Source organism: Lactuca virosa, chromosome 4, assembly GCF_052849685.1.
Source record: "Lactuca virosa cultivar CGN04683 chromosome 4, Lactuca_virosa_CGN04683_v6, whole genome shotgun sequence".
NCBI lineage: Eukaryota > Viridiplantae > Streptophyta > Magnoliopsida > Asterales > Asteraceae > Lactuca > Lactuca virosa.
Genome location: NC_136429.1, coordinates 522,997,730 through 523,017,759, shown reverse-complemented (window position 1 = coordinate 523,017,759; position 20,030 = coordinate 522,997,730). Strand labels below are relative to the sequence as shown.

The 20,030-nt window shown below is 37.5% G+C and overlaps 1 protein-coding gene across 1 annotated transcript; it reads left to right on the top strand.

The window, feature by feature from the left end:
- Positions 1–11,354: 11,354 nt before the first annotated feature.
- LOC145107116 (protein FAR1-RELATED SEQUENCE 11-like) lies at positions 11,355–15,473 on the top strand. The gene is made up of 7 exons (XM_079043983.1): positions 11,355–11,436; positions 12,697–12,822; positions 12,869–13,697; positions 13,792–13,987; positions 14,045–14,050; positions 14,156–14,746; positions 14,865–15,473. Exons 1-7 carry the CDS (start codon positions 11,355–11,357, stop codon positions 15,471–15,473), a joined length of 2,439 nt encoding a protein of 812 aa, XP_078900109.1.
- The last annotated feature ends 4,557 nt before the right edge of the window (positions 15,474–20,030 follow it).

Below are 20,030 nucleotides of genomic sequence, written 5' to 3'. Positions count from 1 at the left end.
ATAATTAAGGGAGAGGATATACTTCATTTCAGTTCTAAAGGCTTAGATTGAGACCTTAATCATCTTTAGTCAAGAATATATATATATATATATGAATTTCATGTTGGATTGGTTCAACTTAAGGAAATTCTATATATTGCGTTCTCAAAATTCGATTATGATTACGGCATCCCTCTTCATAGTCAAATTTTGAAAACATGGCAAATAAAAATATTGTAGCAAAAGACTGGTCTAGAAACATATCTTTATGTGAGACATCATGAATCGTGTACCATTTGCTTTGGGTACAGGATCGATTGCATGTGCTATAATATTTGTCATTTCTAAATTTTTCCAAATGCCCAGAGGCATTAAGAAGGGAAAAGGTCTAGAATTGGACATGACTAAAATGATTAAGCAATTGTCGAGGACAATCTGAGGTTTACCAAAGATTGGTTGCTCAGGGACAGTTGGAAGTATAATGCTAATTTTGGAAGGACCATATTGACATATTCTGAAAAGAGGCATCTCTTATTCAGAAGTGATAGTCAAAATGAGAATATGGAGTTGTCTCCATAGGTGGAAGTTATCTGTGTAAGATTAGAAAACTCAATGCAAGAAGCATGTCCAAAGCAATGTACTTTGAATATGAGACTTAGTTTCCATGGAGTTGATCTCCATTGGAATACCTTATAATGACTGTTGACAAGTCTTTGTGTCTTTGTACATATTCATTACAGAAGGGCCAGTGCATATAAGTTTAAAATCTAAACATATTTCGATAAATGATAGGAATTTGAAATTCTCACATTTTTCGATAAGGATTTGGGAGTGTGAAATTAGAATCATTGAAATTATGTTCAATTGGTTTATTTCACAAAGTAAGGATCATAGACAAACATAGAGTGCATACTTGGTGTATGGCAAAGCTATTGTTTAAGAAAAACATAGTGTACATGCTTGGAGCATGGGACAACTAGTGTTTTTAATTCAAGTATAAAGTTGATAAAACCGAAACAATGAATAATGAGTAATCAGTATGGTGATAAATAAAAGTGTTTATTTATATTCATAGGGTTTGATACCATATTTGATTCATTTATTCTTGTGTTTCACTCTGCATGTTTTGACTTCCAGAATAACTAAGTCGCTCTTCCTGAATGATTAAGTTATTCAAACCATCCACAGTCGGTCATATGTTGGAAGTAGATATGAATCAAGACTGTCATGGGTTGGTTTGTAGAGGTCCAAGTTGGTGGACAAAGTGGTGCTACAACACTCATGAGTGCTCATAAGTTCTGAGTATTGGATTCAACCCACGCTCATTTGAATCACTTCATGGATTTTATCACGAGTGATCATGAGACGATAATATCTTATATTCTTAAAACCTAGAGATATGAGTTGTTACTATGAGTTGGTTATACATTGATTGCACGAAAACGCATTGGTAACTCGATGTTATAAAACGTGCCTTTGTGTATGATTCAACAAGTAGTAGAACAAGCCATATGAGTCGAAGTTTATCCATTCCTTTTACCTTCGGGATAAAAGCGGTATTTGTGGGCCCCTCGATGATTTAGCGATGACACATGTGAGTGCTTGGCCAAGCCAGGACTGATTTGATTTGTTCAATCAGTCAGTCATCATAAATCGAAAATCGGGAAACAACAAATGGACAGAGAGAATGATTATAATCCATGTCTCAGTCCATATGATATCTAGAATGGAGGAATATATGATCCCTTATCTAATGGACAAGTCATTGACAAGGTCAGAGTTCGACAGCGTCTTTAAGAGCTACGATTGCCAGTTAGGTTTTGAAGTCATACTCAATAATAGTTTTAGACTTATCCAAGTGGGAGACTGTTGGATTAATGTCTAAGTCCATAACTATATTTGGTATGTGCTTGACCCGACCCGGCATGGTCCATTTGGGTTGCACTTCACCGGCACATTTTATATGGATAGTCTTTTGAGAATAGTATATTTATGATTTATATTAATATATTATAAGTTCTAATATATTAATATGGAATCATATTATTTAATTAGTATTGATCAAGAATTAATTTAGAATTAATTAAGTGATCAAAAAGAACTAATTAAATATGGACTCTTATATATATGGAATGGGCCAAGTTCATTTAGGTTGGGCTAAGCTTTCATGGATGGTCCATGGAGCTTTTAACCCATGGATCCTATGTAAATGAAAGGTCATGGGTATTAGGGTTTACATGGATGTAACCCTAATCCTCCATAATATATAAAGGGGTCCTTGGCTCACAAAATGGAAACAAGTGTGTGAAAATAAGAGTGGGCCAATTTTAGTGTGCATACATATTCTCTCAAGTTCTTCCAAGGTGTTTTGGTGATTTGTGATTCCATTTGAGGCTTCCACACTATTGGGGCTAAGCTCTTAAAGCTTGAAGACATCAAGCTACATCAAAAGGTATGTCATCTAACTAGAACTTTGTAGTATAGGTGCTTCATAATATGCTAGTTAGGATGAAACCTTGGAATAGTTAATATTTGCATGTATAATAGAGAAAACATAGATCCAAGGTTTATAGGGTTGCATGTACACCATAGGAGTGTTAGAATGCTCAAAACCCAACAGTTGTTAGAGGAGTGATTGGGCTCTTTCCATTCTGAGATTGTGGCATTGATTGGGGCACGTTCATTGACCTTCAGGGATTTCCGGTCATGTGGAGCTCCAAAATCTCACGGGACGAAGGGCCCGATAGCGAGCAGGAGGTGGTTAGCGGATGTTACTAATGCCTTCCGCACCAGCAGTTGTCCCGAGGGGGCAAAGGTCAGACTTGTTTCCTGTCTTCTGAAAGACCAAGCCCGAGACTGGTGGGAGGAGGTTGGATGTGCATTTGGTGATGATGTTATTGATTCGATGACATGGTATTATTTCACGACTAGATTCAGGGCTAAGTTTGCACAAGTGATCGAGGTGCAGCAGTTGGCGCGAGAGTTTGAGGATCTCTGCCAAACTACTGAGACGGTGGCTGAGATCACCGCGATGTTTTGCGAGAGGGCATTGTTGGTTCCGCAGTATGTGGCGGATGAGGAGATGAAGAATGCGAGGTACCCTGAGATGCTGAGGAGTGACATTCGGCAGTTTGTGAACTGATCGAGTTGTTCAGTGAGCAGTATCTGGTCGATTTGGTTCCCATTCCTTTGCATGGGAACAAGGCTATTATAGGCATAGATTGGTTGAGCCCTAATGGGGCAGTGATCGATTGTATGCATCATTTAATTCGGATTTGAACCCCAAGTGGGGGAGAGTTGGTAGTTCATGGAGAGAGAGCACAACGAGGGCCGATTTTGTGTTCAGTAGCGTGGTCCAAACACTATATTCAACATGGTTTTTCCTGATTTGTCGCCTATGTTATGGATACTCTTGAAAAGGGTAAGATGAATATGGAAGATGTGCCTATTGTGTGGGAGTATCTGGATGTATTGCCAGAGGATTTTCCTGGGGTGCCTCCAGAGAGGCAGCTTGAGTTCAAGATTGATTTGGTTCCAGGTGCGGCTCCGATATCCAAAGCACCATATTGGTTGGCTCCTTCCGAGATGCATGAGTTGTCTACACAGTTGCAGGAGCTGTTACAAAAATGATGAATTCGACCGAGCATTTCGCCATGGGGAGCACCGATCTTATTTGTGAAGAAGAAAGATGGGTCTCATCGTATGTGCATTGACTACCGGAAGCTGAATAAGGTAACGATAAAGAACAGTTATCCACTCCCGAGGATTGATGATCTGTTTGACCAGCTTCAAGGTGGAACTTGGTTTTCCAAGATTGATTTGCGTTCGGATTATCATCAGATGGGGGTTAGAGATGAATATGAACAGAAGACAGCTTTCCGGACTCATTATGGTCATTATGAGTTCGTGGTGATGCCTTTGTGGCTCACCAATGCTCCAGCAACGTTCGTGGATCTCATGAATCACGTATGCAGGCTGATGTTGGATTGGTCTGTGATTGTATTCATTGATGATATCTTGGTCTATTCCAAGACCCAGGAGCAGCACGAGGAGCACTTGAGGGAGGTGTTGGAGACTTTGAGGAGGGGGAGACTTTTCACAAAATTCTCCAAGTCTGAGTTCTGGTTGCACGAGGTGCAGTTTCTGGGGCACCTTGTCAACCAGAACAGTATTATGGTCGATCCGGTCAAGGTCGAGGCCTTGATGCGATGGGAGGTTCCGAGGTCTCCATCTGAGATTCGGAGCTTCCTTGGTCTAGCAGGTTATTATCGGAGATTCATCCAAGATTTCTCCAAGATAGTTGTTCCTTTGACTCGGTTGGCAAAAAAGACAGTTACTTTTCACTAGGAGGGCTAAGCAGCACGCAGCTTTTAAGATCTTGATACAACGGTTGTACGAGGAACCAATTTTTACCCTTCCGTAGGGTGTTGAGGATTTTGTGGTTTATTGTGATGCGTCAATCACGGATTTGGGGCAGTTTTGATGCATAGGGGTCGTGTGATCGCTTACGCTTCGAGGCAGCTGAAGCCTTATGAGGCGAGCTATCTGTCGCACGATTTAGAGCTAGGGGCCATGCTTTTCGCCCTCAAGATTTAGTGACATTACCTTTATGGGGTCCGCTATACTATTTACATGGATCATAAGAGTTTGAGGTACTTGATGGATCAGCCAAACTTGAATATGAGACAGCATCGATGGTTGGATGTGTTGAAGGATTATGTCTGTGAAATCCTTTACCATCCGGGGAAGGACAATGTGGTGGCCGACGCTCTGAGCCGCAAAGCGGTTGCGGCTCTGATTTGAGATATCTATTTACGGATGACAGTGATGACTCCACTGCTGGAGCAGATTCGAGAGGCACAGGTGGAGGCTATGAAGGAAGAGCTACGGAAGAGTGAGTGTATTGTGGGACAGGTGGCTTCCTTCGATTATGATACCCGTTAGTTTTTGATTCTTCATCGGAGGGTTTGGATTCCTTATTGGGGTGGCATGCGTCGGGTGTTGTTGGAGGAGGCACACAAATCAAGGTTCTTTATCTATCTCGGGGCAACGAAGATATATTGGGATCTCCGTCTTGATTATTGGTGGCCCTGCATGAAGAGGGATGTAACGTGGTATGTGGAGCGGTGCTTGACATGGAGGAAAGTTAAGACCGAGCACCAGCGACCTCACGTAAAGATGTAGTCGTTGGAGATTCCCATATGGAAATGGGAGGAGATTACCATGGATTTCATCATGAAATTGCCTCGGACTGCGCGCAGAGTGGATTCGATTTGAGTCATCGTGGATTGATTGACCAAGAGCGCATATTTTATCCTGATCCAGGAAAGTATATCTGCGGAGAATTTAGCGGAGGTGTACATCAGGGTGGTTGTGGCATGACATGGGGTGACTGTGGTTTCAGACAGGGATGTTAAGTTTACTTCCAGGTTTTTGGAAGAGGTTCCATGAAGAGTTGGGTACTCGTGTCCATTCCATCACGACCTTCCACCCACAGAATGATGGTCATAGCAAGCAGACCATTCAGACTGTAGAGGATATGTTGCGGGCGTGTGTTTTCGACTTTAGTGGGAGTTGGGATACGTATCTTCCATTAGCAGAATTCTGGTATAACAACAGTTATCATGACAGCATCGATCGGCATCCTTTTGAGATGCTTTATGGAAGGAAATGTAGGACCCTGATCTGTTAGGTTGAGTTCGGTCAGTAGGTTATGGAGAGTACCGAGGTGGTACTCAAGACTATCGAGTTGATCCAGCAGGTTCGAAGTAGACTCCAGACAGCACAGAGTCGGAAGAAGAGTTATGCCGAGAAGCGTCGTTCATATCTTGAGTTCCAGGTAGGGGATATGGTTCTCCTGAAGGTGTCACCTTGGAAAGGTGTCATCCGATTCAGGAAGAGGGGTAAGCTGGGCCCCATGTATATAGGTCCTTTCAGGGTTTTGGCCCAGGTAGGCTGGGTTGCATACCGCTTGGATCTTCCAGATGAGCTCAGTCAGATCCATAGCACGTTCCATGTCTCTCAGCTGCGTAATTTTTTAGTGGATGATTCCATAGTGGTTCCGTTGGAGGATATTCAGGTGGATGACCGACTGAACTATATTGAGAGAACGGTGGGGATTCTTCACCGGAAGACAAAAACCTTGAAGAACAAGGTTGTTGAGTTGGTGAAAGTTCTATGGTAGCATCTCAAGGGTTCTAAATGGACGTGGGAGCCAGAAGATGAGATGATGAGCAGTATCCGAAGTTATTTGGCGCAGTGGATTTCGAGGACGAAGTCTTATTCAAGTGGGGGAGAATTGTAACATTCGGATGTTGTAAGTTTCCCTTTTTAGCCTTGCTAAACGAAAATTATTGCATTTTTGGACCTCTGGCTAGTAAGTGGGGCGTACTTTATGAGTACGCCTGGCATACTAGCTAGATCCTGATCGCGGGCATCGACCACGTACGTTGGGCGTACGTGGGTTACATTGGGTGTACGTTGGCTTGGGACAAACCCTAATTTTTAGGTTTTGTTCCTTATTTAAGCTTCTTAAACCCATCCCCTGACCATTTTAGACTAGCCTACATACTTTGAAAACCCTAGTTCGTCCCTTCGCCTTTGTATGCTGCTTTTGAGCTCTTGTTTTGAACTTTGGTGGGTTTTGTGCATCTTGAAGTGGTAGAAGAAGATTGAAGACTAATTCCTTGGAGAAGAGCTTAGAGATCTAGATTTAGCTTCTTCATTTTGTGACTTTTGAGGTATAAAGTCTATAACTTGTTTACTCCTTGAATAACTCTTCTTTTGGGCTTGTTTAGGGCTATTTTGGTTCCTTTTGGTTGGTCCTTGTGAGATGGGGTCGTTTCTGAAGCTTAACCTTTTAGATCTCGACATGTTAGGGTCCCTTATGCATAAAGATGCAAGTTTTATGGTGTATATGGACTCATGCATGTGTTAAGACCCTTGGTTAAGCTCTTTTGAGCTTTAGATCCCCATTAAGCCATGCATGCACGTAAAGTTGCCAACTTTACGTGATAAATCATCTTTTGGGACAAGATCTGAGAGTTTGGAGTAGGGGCTAAATGGATTAAGTGCATATTGATGTGGTTGACCAACTGGGGAGTACGTTGGGCGTACAAGCTGGTACGCTGCACGTACTAGCCCTAGAGCGTGCACGCTAAGCGTACAAGCTGAGTATCCCCCGCGTACTCACTAGGTGGGCTTCAGTTTTTGGATTCTCGATTATGGGCCATGTGTGAACCTTAGGAGTTTAAGGCCTTGTTAGGCCATCATATTTCTAGTTTGGATTCTTTTGGAGGAAGGCCCACGAAGGGGTTTGCGCCCAATTTGGAAGATTGGACCATAATTGGGCTTGGGTGACCATTTTTAGAATTGGGCCTTTTTATGTAATTGGTTTAGGATTTGTCCTTAGGCCAAGTTAGGTAAAGGGAAAAATGGTCTTTTACCCTAGTTTGGACTCTTAGTATAAGTCGGGATCAAACTATTAATTGGATGTTATTTTATAATGATAGAGCGGGGATTTTCAGACCAGCAACTAAAGATTTATCTGTGAGATTCAGCAGTCTGAGGTGAGTCTTCCTCACCATGGTTAGCGGGTCGAAGGAACCAATACCTACCCACGGTTTATTATGTTAGGATGCTAGATGTTTATGTGACACTTGCATGTGTATGTGTTTGTATGCTTAGTAGGCGGGGCCCGACGGTTATCCTGTATGTTATTACCTTTTTTATACTTGAATGTTTGTATGTTGGGCGGGGCACGTTATGCGAGTTAGGGCAAGGCCCGTTATACTCAGTGGGCAGGGCTCGTTATGCGAGTTAGGGCAAGGCCCTTTATACTCAGTGGGCGGGGCCCGTTATGCGAGTCAGGGCGGGGCCCGTTACACTCATTAGGCGGGGCCCGCTATATGATTGATATGTATGGTATGTGGTATTTGGTGGAAACTCACTAAGCTTCGTGCTTACGGTTTTCAGTTTATGTTTCAGGTACTTCTGGTGCAAAGGGGAAGAACTCTGGGTGATTGTAGTGCACACATGATATTGTTCCGCATTTTCATGATTACTCGGATATTTCATGATGTATTGATATATTTGTTCCACTTGGTATTTATATTGATGTTTGGGATACTGTTTTTATTAATTTAAAAATGAAATATCTGGGTCATATTTTTGGGACGTTACATATCCCATGGGTTTTAGCACTTAAGACCCATGCTTTATCAAATCAACTAGCCATGCTTTCTAAGAGCATGGTGTGTTGAATAAATTAATCAAAAGCATGTCTTCTTTCTTCTTTATGGTCTCCTTGAATATTCTATAAAAAGAAGAAGCTAGTTTTTCTTCAGACAAAATTGCAGGAATGGTCCATGTAGTATGTCAAAACTAGCATGTTTGGTCCAAAAACGTTTGGACTCGCATCAGTGGTCCAATAGTTTGATTTTGTTGCGAGTTTGGTCCAAAGTGTTTTATATTTTTTTATAATGACGGATTTGCCCTTGGTATTTTCCCTTTTTTTAATTATTTTGTTACAAAAATAAAAAACAATAAAAAATAAAAAATAATCACCTCTATCTCTCTCTCTCTCTCTCTCTCTTAAAATGCTTACTTCACAAGTGTTGGATTAAGTGTCTAAGCTCATAACTATAATTAGTGTGTACGTAAATTGATAGCAGCACAATCATTTTGGGTTGCCCTCAAACCTAGCAATTGGACAAGGAAATTATGTAAAGAGAGAAATTAATTAATTATAAGTTTAATAAATTAATATAAACGATTTATTAATGTGTTATGAAAATAATATATTAATTAGAAATCATAATATTTAATTAATAGTTAACCAGAAATTAATTGGAATTAATTTTGGGGTTAATTGTATTAATTATAAAGTGCAGGGACTAGTTTACAATTATTAAATAGTTGGAAGGAACATTCCAGAACCTCTTTGGAGGAGGTGGACGAAATTCATAAGGGGAAACCCTAGTGATTTCGTCCAAGGCCTTGGATAAGCCTTCTGGATTAGCTTGGGCCTTAAGCAGGGGAATCCTAGGGTTATCCCTTAAACCCTAGCTTTGGGGCTAAGTTAATTTCGGCACCTCTACTCTTGGAAAAACCCTGGCCGAAAATTGCATACTTCCTACTCCTCTCTCTCTCTCTCTCTCTCTCTATATATATATATATATATATATATATATATATATATATATATATATATATATATATATATATATATATATATATATATATATATAGTTTCCTTCTTGCTAGCTCTTGGGTATGATTCCACTAGAGGAACGACAATTGTGGTGCTAGGCTTCCAAGAAGATCAAGATCAAAGGATTGTCAATTGTTTACTTTAACAATTGAAAGGTATGTAATTCTAAAACCCTATTAGTTATTTTTAGAAAATAGCCTCTTCCCTTAGGGTTCTTGTTTTGCAATTCATAGTCATAGAATCAATGGTTAAAACATAGATCCAAAGTAGGTTGCATGTGAACTTATGAATTGTTTTCTAGTTTATTTGATTTACATAAAACCCATCAACACGGCCACCACCACCACTAATCCACCACCAGTCAACGAAATCACACCACTGGTCGTCTCCGCTGCCACTATATCTGGTAACTACCATATGATTTACTCATACAAAAATTTTCAGATATACAGCTCAAACTCAAGATGAAGATTTGGGAACCAGAGGAAGATTTGAACCAAATTCAACACAAACACACACATTAAACAACCAATCTTCGTTTTTCTTAAAAATATGAAGATCAAACCTGACACACAAACAATCCAGAACAGCTGATCAATCAGATTTCTAAAGCAAGAATAACAATCAGATTTATAAACCCACAAGAACACCTAATTATAAGATTTGTAAAATCAAAAGAACCAATTACCAGATTTGTAAAACTCTAACCTTATTATATACAAAATCCAGAAATTGACACGAATATGGAGTTGTAAACCACACTGACGAACCTGAAAATGAATACACAGAAAACTTTTCAAATTATTCAAGATCTGCAAAAACCCTAGATTCGTCACCGCCCTGCTCGCTGACGGACGACGGAATCGCGCTCTGTCATTCTCTATTCATCTTCTTCGAACGCCATAATCGTCTTTCTAGACCTATAACGAACACGTATCTTCCGTTCTTTGCATTTCCAGATCCATAGTTGTCTTTCATCACCAGAATCAAACCCAAGTGTTGCCTTTATAACCCTTCGTCGCATTGACGTTCAGAAAAGAGTCCAATGAGAAGGGTAGCGACGCTAGGGTTTCGAAACAGATCTGAGATGGTGATCTGTAAAGAAAGAGATAGAGGATGGTGGTTTGGAATCTGATCAGAGGCGGAGTTCCTCAGTCGCTATCGACGTTCAAAGGTGGAGTTCATCAGTCGTGACCTCCGTCGGTGGTTGTTGGGATCATCAGACGGTATGGAGAAACATTATGAATAAGATATATATATATATATATATATATATATATATATATATATATATATATATATATAAAGAGAGATAGAGAGGGAGAGAGAGAGAGAGAGAGATGTATTTTCTTTTTTTATTTATGTAATAAAATAATTGAAAAAGGGAAAATACCAAGGGAAAATCCGTCATTATAAAAAAAATATAAAACACTTTGAACCAAACTCGCAACAAAATCAAACTATTGGACCACTAATGCGACTCCAAATGTTTTTGGCCCAAACATGCTAGTTTTGACATACCATAGGGACCATTCTTGCAATTTTGTCTTTTCTATAAAAACTCTTCTTATTTTTATAACTTATAAAACATATGAATCCATATAAGAGAAAAACTCATTTTGGTCCAAAAAGATGTACATAACATAATAAATCATACCTTATGATATATTTTGATATTTAACATTAAAAACCAATATTTCCATGAAATAAATGATTTACAATTAATTACAAGATATGTATATATATATATATATATATATATATATATATATATATATATATATATATATATATATATATATATATATATATATAGGGATGAGTTATATTGAGAACACTAAAAGGTTGAGAAACGCGAGAACAAATGTGGGCCAATCGTTTAATAAGGGTCAAAAATAGGAAAGTACATACTTACATGAACAGTAAATAGGCAACATAAACATAACATAAACGTATTTAATAACACGTAACAGACGTTTTCCATGATTGAACCCAGAACGAATGAAGAACGTTAATTGGATAAAAGTTATTGAAACCATATTCGTTATTGCTGCAATCCATAATGCCGACATCAGTCGTGTAATCAAAATCTGCAAAATATTACATCAATACTGTTGTCGTCATCTGGAATCAAATTACGATTCGTTAATTGAATTCGGCTGCGATGAAGCACACCAGATGTGGGGATTGTTATGGCGATGAAAGTTACTTCAATTCACTTATCGATATTGTTGATGAAGGTGAAGGTACGTGTGCTTGATTTCAGAAATTAGTATTTGAATGTAATCATATAGTGAAACGAAAAAGGACTGTTAGTTTCTGCTAAAACGAAATAGAGCTGTTCAATTCGATGGAATTGATTTATGCTGATGAATTATACAGATGTGAAGTATATGTATATTACCAGTAAAAGCAGTAGCGATTGAGTTAGATGTTGTATTGGAATTAGATGCTGTAATATGATAATCATAGCTGAATAGGTTGATTAACACTTAGACCCTTATTCAATGATGATTATAAGGTGTTGTACGTACATATATAATTTACCAGTGACGAGTATGTACTTGTTATTCCATTAATTTGTGTAATCTTGATTATATATGAATCATTGCTTGAGTTATGGAATTATGTTGTTTTATGTTGAAACATATTTGAATAGGTGTGTAATCACTAATGATTTAATATATTTGTTATGGAATTGTGGGTATCTATAAATCTTGTTGTAGTCACAAATGATTTAATGTAGTTGTAATCAAAATTGAATTATTCAATGATCTCAATGCAACCTCAGATATACACAAATTGAGTTCAAATCAAATCAATTGTTTTTAATCATGAATGAAACAACATCTTTTGTAGATACCCCTTTTCCATCACAACTACATTAAATCATTTGTGGGTACAATCCTATTCAAATATGTTGCATAGTCTTGTTTATCAGGCAAAACAGTTATGTTTATTTCAATTTTAGACTTTTTATTCCATTAGGTTGCATATTCGTGGTTATATGTGAATCATTGCTTATTTTAAGGGGGTATGTGGTTTTAGGTTGAAACAGTTATGAATAGCTGTGAAATCATAAATGATTTATTGTATTTGGGATGGAAGAGGGGGTATTTATAAATGGTATTGTTTCAATCATCATTGAACACAATTGTTGTTTATGGAATTCTGTGGGATTATGTTGAAACATTGTTGAATATGGTTGCAGTCACAAATGATTTAACGTATTTGTGATTGTACTGGGGTATCTATAAGTGTTAGTGTTTCAATATATAATTTAATTGAATTGAATTCCATTTGTTGTGTATTTGTACTTGTATTGAAATCATTGAAGAATATATGTTGAGACCATCATTAATGTTTGCAGCTATTTATTATGCAACACAACTTTTTTATGTCATGGAATTTGATATTCAAGAGTGGTTGTTAATGTTTAATAAATAATATAACAAAATGGTAGTGTTATAAGGTCAATATTTGATATATTTGTTGTGGTGGAACAGATAACGCTACACAAGAAGTTGAAGGTGGCTACGAAGATACATATGATGAAAATGCGAGTGACAATGAATCAGGTCAAAGTCTTGATGATTGTGATGGTAGTGAAATCTGGTTAGTGTTTAAAAAAAGTATTATTTTTTATAAATATAAGTTATTTGAAACTGTTTGGATCAGGTACGGAATCTGATGAAAATGAAAGTGTCAACCATAGCATTCTATATTCACCTGGTGGATCTAATAAGCTGTGGAAACCTAGTGTCGCGAAAGAATTTATACGTAATGATGAGGTTACATTCGAATCACTAACACATGCAATCAATATGTATAGAAAATATGCAGAACATGCTGGGTTTGATGTTCGGTTGAACACAACTACAAGGTTTCAGCATGACAAATCAATAAAGATAAAGTATGTTGTTTGCAATCGCGCTGGGAAAATACCAGATAGAAGCGTGGATACAATGGATACAAATAATGGTGGAAGGAAACATAGGAATTCAAACTTTATTGTAATGGATTGTAGAGCATTGATAAAGTTTGAACGTGTTAGTGTTGGAACAAGTGAGTTTCAAATTAGAGAGTTTCAAGAGCTGCACAACCACCCTCTTTATACCACAGAAGAGCGCAGACATTCAAAAAAAGCTAGGAAATTAAATTATGCAGACAAGGAGTTTATTATACGCGCAGCAACAGCAAACGTGGGTGCAACAAAGGCGCATAAACTTCGTGCTGCGTTAAAAGGTGGATATGAGTGTGTTGGTCCCGAAGAGAGTGATTACAAAAATGTTAGGAAAAAATTGGGTAACATTATAGGCAACAAGGATGCGCAATTGGTAGTGAATAAAATGAATGAGAGGAAAACATTTTATCCAGATTATTCCTTTGAGTATAAATGTGTCGATAGCGTGTTAAATGCTATGTTCTGGGCTGATGAAACAGATAAGGTATTCTACAAGGAGTTTGGAGATGTGATATCTTTTGACGCTACCTTTCGAACAAATAAGTAAGTGTTATGCTGCGTTTTATTTTGGTTGATGTGTATTCTGGATTAATTTGTTTGTACGATGTCATTAATGATGACAAATATTATTATTTAGGTATGGAATGGTATTTGTCCCTTTTACAGCTATTGATAATCACAAAAGATCTGTTACTGTTGGTGCTGGCCTACTTAGTAATGAGAAAATAGAGTCTTATTGTTGGTTGCTTAAAGCTTTTTTAAAAGCTCATGGAAAAGAACCAACATTGGTGTTAACAGACCAGGATCCAGCGATTCTGCAGGCAGTTGAGGCTGTATTCCCAAACGCAAAGCATAGACTATGTTTATGGCATATAACGAAAAAACTATAGGCGAAGGTAAGTTGATTGGTTATTTGAATTACATCAGGTGAATATGTAATGAGATTTGAATTTTGTTGATGAAAGTACATTTATTTGTTAAAATATATGTGTAATTTGAAGTTTAAAATGGATGTGTATCAGGTTAGTGGGGATGTTTTGAAAAACACGGATTTCAGAAAACGCTTCAACAAACTAGTATGGAATATATATATGGATCCCATTGAGTTTGAAACATCGTGGAAGTCATTGATGAAGGATCACAATCTGCAAGATAAACGATGGTTTAAAGACATGTATCGTAGGCGGACTTCATGGATACCTGCTTATTTTAAGGACATGCCAATGCATGGACTGATGAAAACAACTTCCAGGTCTGAAAGTGCGAATTCATTCTTTAATAAGTACTCGCATCATGGGAATTTCCTTTTGTATTTCATGGTGAACTATGACACGGCGATTGGAAAACAACGTAACACGCAACGTCGTCTTGATAATGAAACTAAGAGAACCAGGCATAAATTTGGGATGGGCACAGGATTAGAGCAACATGCAGCAAAAGTGTATACAAATACAGTTTTTGCAGAAGTTCGAAAGGAGATATACAAAGGAGCATGGAATTGTTCAATTGATAGTGTAGAAAATATGAACGGGTGGCAGGTAGTAATGATTACACATTTGGACAAAAGAAGACAAGTGAAAACAAAGTGTAAGGTTAGTTCCTAAAATTCAAATGATTGTAAAAGCATCAGTAATGTTTATACGAATCCAAACAAATAAATATGTTTTTTAAAAAAATGTGTCTAAAGTATGAATTAAAATTTTGATGTAGGTGGAACTGAAGTTGCCAGAAAAGGAAATAAATTGTACATGCGAACTCTTCAAGCGAATGGGTATTTTGTGTCGACATGTGTTTGCAGTTCTGAAGAATAATCACATTGAGGAGATACCCGAGCAATATATTCTACGGAGGTGGAAAAGGGATATTATTTCTAGCCATTTGTTGGTCAGTAAGAATGGGATTGCTGAAATGGAAGATGAAACTTTTAAATTGTTAACCGAAGCATATAGTAACATGGAGTACTGTCTGGAGCGTCTTCAGAATGATAAGGAAAAATTAGAAGATTTTGTGAAGACAACTCGTGCGATGAGGAGGGTGTTTGAGCAAGATCCGGTTAATACTATTGCGTTTGATGATAGTGATGAAGTTGTGTTTAGGCTATTTGGGGTTAGTATTCCAGAACAAATTGAAGTTAATATCCCACCAGTGATACATAATAAAGGGAGTGGGACTAAGAAACGGATGGTTAGTGCAGCGGAGAGGGCAGCTGCATCTTCAAAAAGTGGTCCACGAAAGTGCACAGGATGCAACTTATATGTGAATCATAATTGGAGGACTTGCAAAGTAAGAATTACGCGTGATAAATCCAATTGTAGTTAGAATAATTGTTAGTTTACTGATGGTTTTGTTTATCATTAATAATTTGTTGACTTATGTTTGCACATCTGCATTTGGGTTTTTTTAAATTGAATAACATCATTTTGTTTTGTTTGTTGATTTTGTTTTTTGTATCAGAAATTTTTTTGATGCAATGTATTCAAGATAGTATGATGATGATGTTTGTGTCGATTGTATACAGCCATGGTATTAACGTAGATGGTGATGGGTGTGTTGATTATGTACGTCTATCATGTATGATCATATGTTTTGATGCTTGTAAGATTTGTTTCGTTCTTGTATGTTAGTTTGTAGAATGGTGGAGGTCTGTATGGTTTATTGGAGTAAAATGAAAAAGAAAAACGCTATGCAGGGTACATGTGTATTGATGTGTAAATTGGGTAGGCACATCATTTATGATTGATTATTACAAAATTAAGTGGGGTTGTTAGTAATTAAATAAAATTACATAAATTAATACCACATGTGTATCATGTGATGTCAAAATCTGAAACATTAAGATATCAGTTTCGAGTAACATATCGAAACAAATTGGGTATGTAATATAGAAGCCAGCTATAAAGGGTAAAACTTAACAGTTTCGATTAACAATAACCACAAGAGACATTCATGTAAGATTTAGAAACGACATTTTAATATAATATGAAGACAAAAGGGAGGTACATAATCAAAAAACAAAATAGTGACAGGTTTGCTGCATTGAGCCATCTACATAATAGAGTAAAAGTAAATAGCATATTATTCTTCCCAGAAGGTAAACAAAAAAGTCTTATTAACCCAACATTCTTTAACCAAATTCGGTCAGCCTGGCATGTATCCTGGTTGCAGCATCCTTCAATAGTTGATTTCGATTAGATGCAGTCAGCTTTTGGAATTCTGCTACCTGATGAAGGATTGAATCCTTTAGCAGGTTGTAGTCTGAACATTTTGCAAAGATAGATGACCCGTAGTCTAGATAATTGGTTGTCCTGTGCAAGCGACTCTGACTTGAATCCAGTTTTGAAATCTCTAATGTTTCCACCCATGAACGTCTCCATGTGACGCATAGTAAAAATACCACAGTCAGTGGTTTTGTTTACTGTTGACCAAGTTAGTTGGGGGATTTGTCTTGGGACATGTGAAAATGCTTCAGCGTTTGGATGGTGAACAGACCGCAAGTATTGAGTCATGTATGAATGCTGGAAATGATATAGGATTATATGTTAAAACAAATTGATTTATATATAAAAAAATGTCAATCTGTATTAGTATATTACAATGATATCTGGTAGAAGACCATATGTGTGTTGGGTGTCGTCATCTCTTTTGATGTTGTCAATGATCCAAAAGGCTGGTTGTTGAAAGTCGAGTACGACAAGGAAAATATGAAAATCACGGACGACTGGCAGGAATAGCTGAAACAAATACCAAGAATATGATATAAACTAATTTAGTGTTGGTATTGTGAATGCACTCACTAAAGCTTACATCAAGATCCAATAAATTATAAAAAACAATCTGCTTATATGAAAAATGGGTATAGAAGCATACTAATTGCACATCGCGGAGTGTTGCATCAAAATCGTCAATGGATAGGCTCAAATTTTCATAAAAAATTTTCAAACGATCTTCCTCTGTCAACACAGTATTTTCGAGATACAAACTCTGTGAAGAAGATAAATGATGTAATTACAGGGGTAGTTAACAATGTTTGTGAGTAGTGTAATATGAAGATGGAATTGAAGGTGTATTGTGAGAATGTGGAAGTCATGTATGTGCAAAACTTAGAAGATTATATTATGACATTGTTAATGAATGCTAATGATTATTAATATTGTACCGTCAACGTGGTAGTGGCGAATAGTCCGCGAGGAGATATATTGGAACGCAAGTCTTCATCAAAATTTAACAGATGGCTCCAGCAATCTAGTACGTGTCCAAAAAGTTCACATTTGGGGAAGAAGCTTTCCATGTGAAAGCGTTCAGCAGCTACACCAGCACAAGTCCAGAAAAGTTCGTCACTGCATAGAATAACATGTGAAAACTTAGATAATCTTTGTAAAAAATTTTTTTGATCTATCAGTAATGTATAAATTTGTATATACCTTGGATGACCTTGTGTTGAGAAAACCCATTCAGATAGGTCCTTCTGAGCACGTGATATACGTTTAGTTATGTCAACTGGTCGTACAATGAACGGGGAACGTAATTTAGGGGGCTTATTTCTTGGCCTTAACTCTCTTGCGCGGACAACACCGTAATCACTGTGAATAGGAACAATTGATAATGGAAGAGGACTTGGACATTGGTCTTTTGGAGTTTTCATGATATCTTTCAGTGGTGAATTGCTAATGATATCAGCAAACTCCTGTGTCATCCCGATGCTCCAGTTTGGAAAGGGTGAGTTGTGGAACGATTTAACAGAATTTTCTGCAAATTGACAGGACCTGTTTATTTGTTCTGCGTTGTCTGACCACCATTGGGATAAAGGTCCGACACTGTCTGCATGAGTAGAACTGCCACTTCCATATTTCATGGATTCTTCATTAAGGAAAATTCTGATCTTGGCTTGCCATTCGTAGAAATCACAAACCAGAGAATGCCTTTCGATTGCGTCTACAAGTTTTGAGTGCAACAAATGATTATCCTCAACTAGCTTGTTGAACATACTTTCAATGGTGGAAAGGTATTCCTGAAAACATTATGAGTTTTTAGTAATATGTGGTAAATATGAAAAAATGATGCGGAAATTTTCTAACCTCAACTGATCCATTCGTCGAGTTGACATTTTCGGCATTCTCATCGTGTGGTATGTAAGGATCCTGAAGTTCACCAGAACCAATTCCACCATTTCTGATTTCATACTCCTCACGTAAGCGCATGGTTTCCACATCCCAGAAACATATAGCAGGTCTTCCACGATCAATCGTAACCGCATCACATGAAACATGCTCCAGATATATAAGCTTATATGTTTAAAAAAAAGATGAGTAAATCGTTAGTGATCAAGGAGTAGTGAATAAGTCATTAAGGATGTAATATTGTAATCATAGATGACTAAGACAATAGAATTAATGTAGTAAGTTAGGTTGTAGGATAGGAACCGTCAATAGGAAAATAGGGCCAACATAGTAAGATGTATCGCTCGTAGAATTCCATGCATGTTTTGTATTTTTCAAACACTCTAACACGTATGAACACCAATCTATGTCGCTTAAGTCTAAATCCTCTGAAACCCTTGAAAGCATTGATACATCACATGTACCCATGCTCTTGGATTGTCCAAGGGTGTTACAAATGAGAACCAAAAAATTGACTTTAAACAATAACCCAACATCTTTTAATCTCTTAATCGCCCTTTGTACGCCTTTGGGCCTAATATCATTTTCTGACTTGAACTGTGCAGACCACAAATCAATAGTTTTGTCTTCAGCGGGTCTGAACTTTAGTGAATTGATATTGATATTTCCCAGAGGGAGACCCAACATGTCATGTATCAGTTGCCTAGTGATTGGTATCTCACCCCGCTCGACATTCAGTACCATACGTTCAGGGTCAAAGTTGTTGACCGCGTAGTACCCAATTCGTGATGCCGACCCATCTACTTTTATATTTAAAAGGGGACCAAATCCAATGGATGATAAATACTCCTTCTGTCCATTCGTCAGACCGTGCATTGTGGAGAATAATATTTTTGGTGACGTACGAATATGTATTCGCCTTGGTTGTGTTGGAATACCCACATGAACTCCCTTCTTTGATTTTCTGTTCTCTAGTTTCTTGACTTTAACTTTTGCCTTAATTGCTTGAAGGTTGGCCACATCTGCTCTAGCTTTCTTTTCCTGATGTTGCACAACTTTGGTTGTTACAAGTGGAGGTGATTTCCTCTTATTTTGGCTGATGAATGGGTTTGGGTCTTCAAAATCTGATTCATCATGTGATGGCTGCTGTTTCTCTTTAGACGTAAACAACATTTTTCTAATATCTGTGTATTTTTTGGTGGAAAATACAATACAACAGTCAAACAACAGTAAATAAGATGATTGAATTATACTAGCAATTTAAAAAAGACAGAGTTAATGAGCTACCTGATTTTGTATAACCATGCACATGTGAATGGGGATTGGAATCTGGATCAAATTTCTGCTTTGAACGATTTTCATGAAGCACTTCAACAGAAACACTATGTCCGGAATGTTGACCTTGTATTGATAGTGAGGCATAATCAAAAAACATGAAGAATACGCTTTTTAGTGTGATAACTAATTCAAAAAAAATATACCTTCTTTGTGAATTGGTTTGACAGTTGAAACAGGTTTGGATTTTGACCTTTGAGTCATAACTCCAGCTTTAGCAATGGTTGGTATGGGGGTAATCCTGATAGAATCAGATGCATCTACATCGATATCTATTATTATTGGGTTTGAGGGATCATTCTTGTATTTCATTAGTGAGTATGTGTTTTTGATACGCTCACTCTTCATGCGTCCTATTGTAGTTCATACATGATAACAAAGTTATAAGTCTAATCTTACTGTTAACTACCCCAACAAACATAAT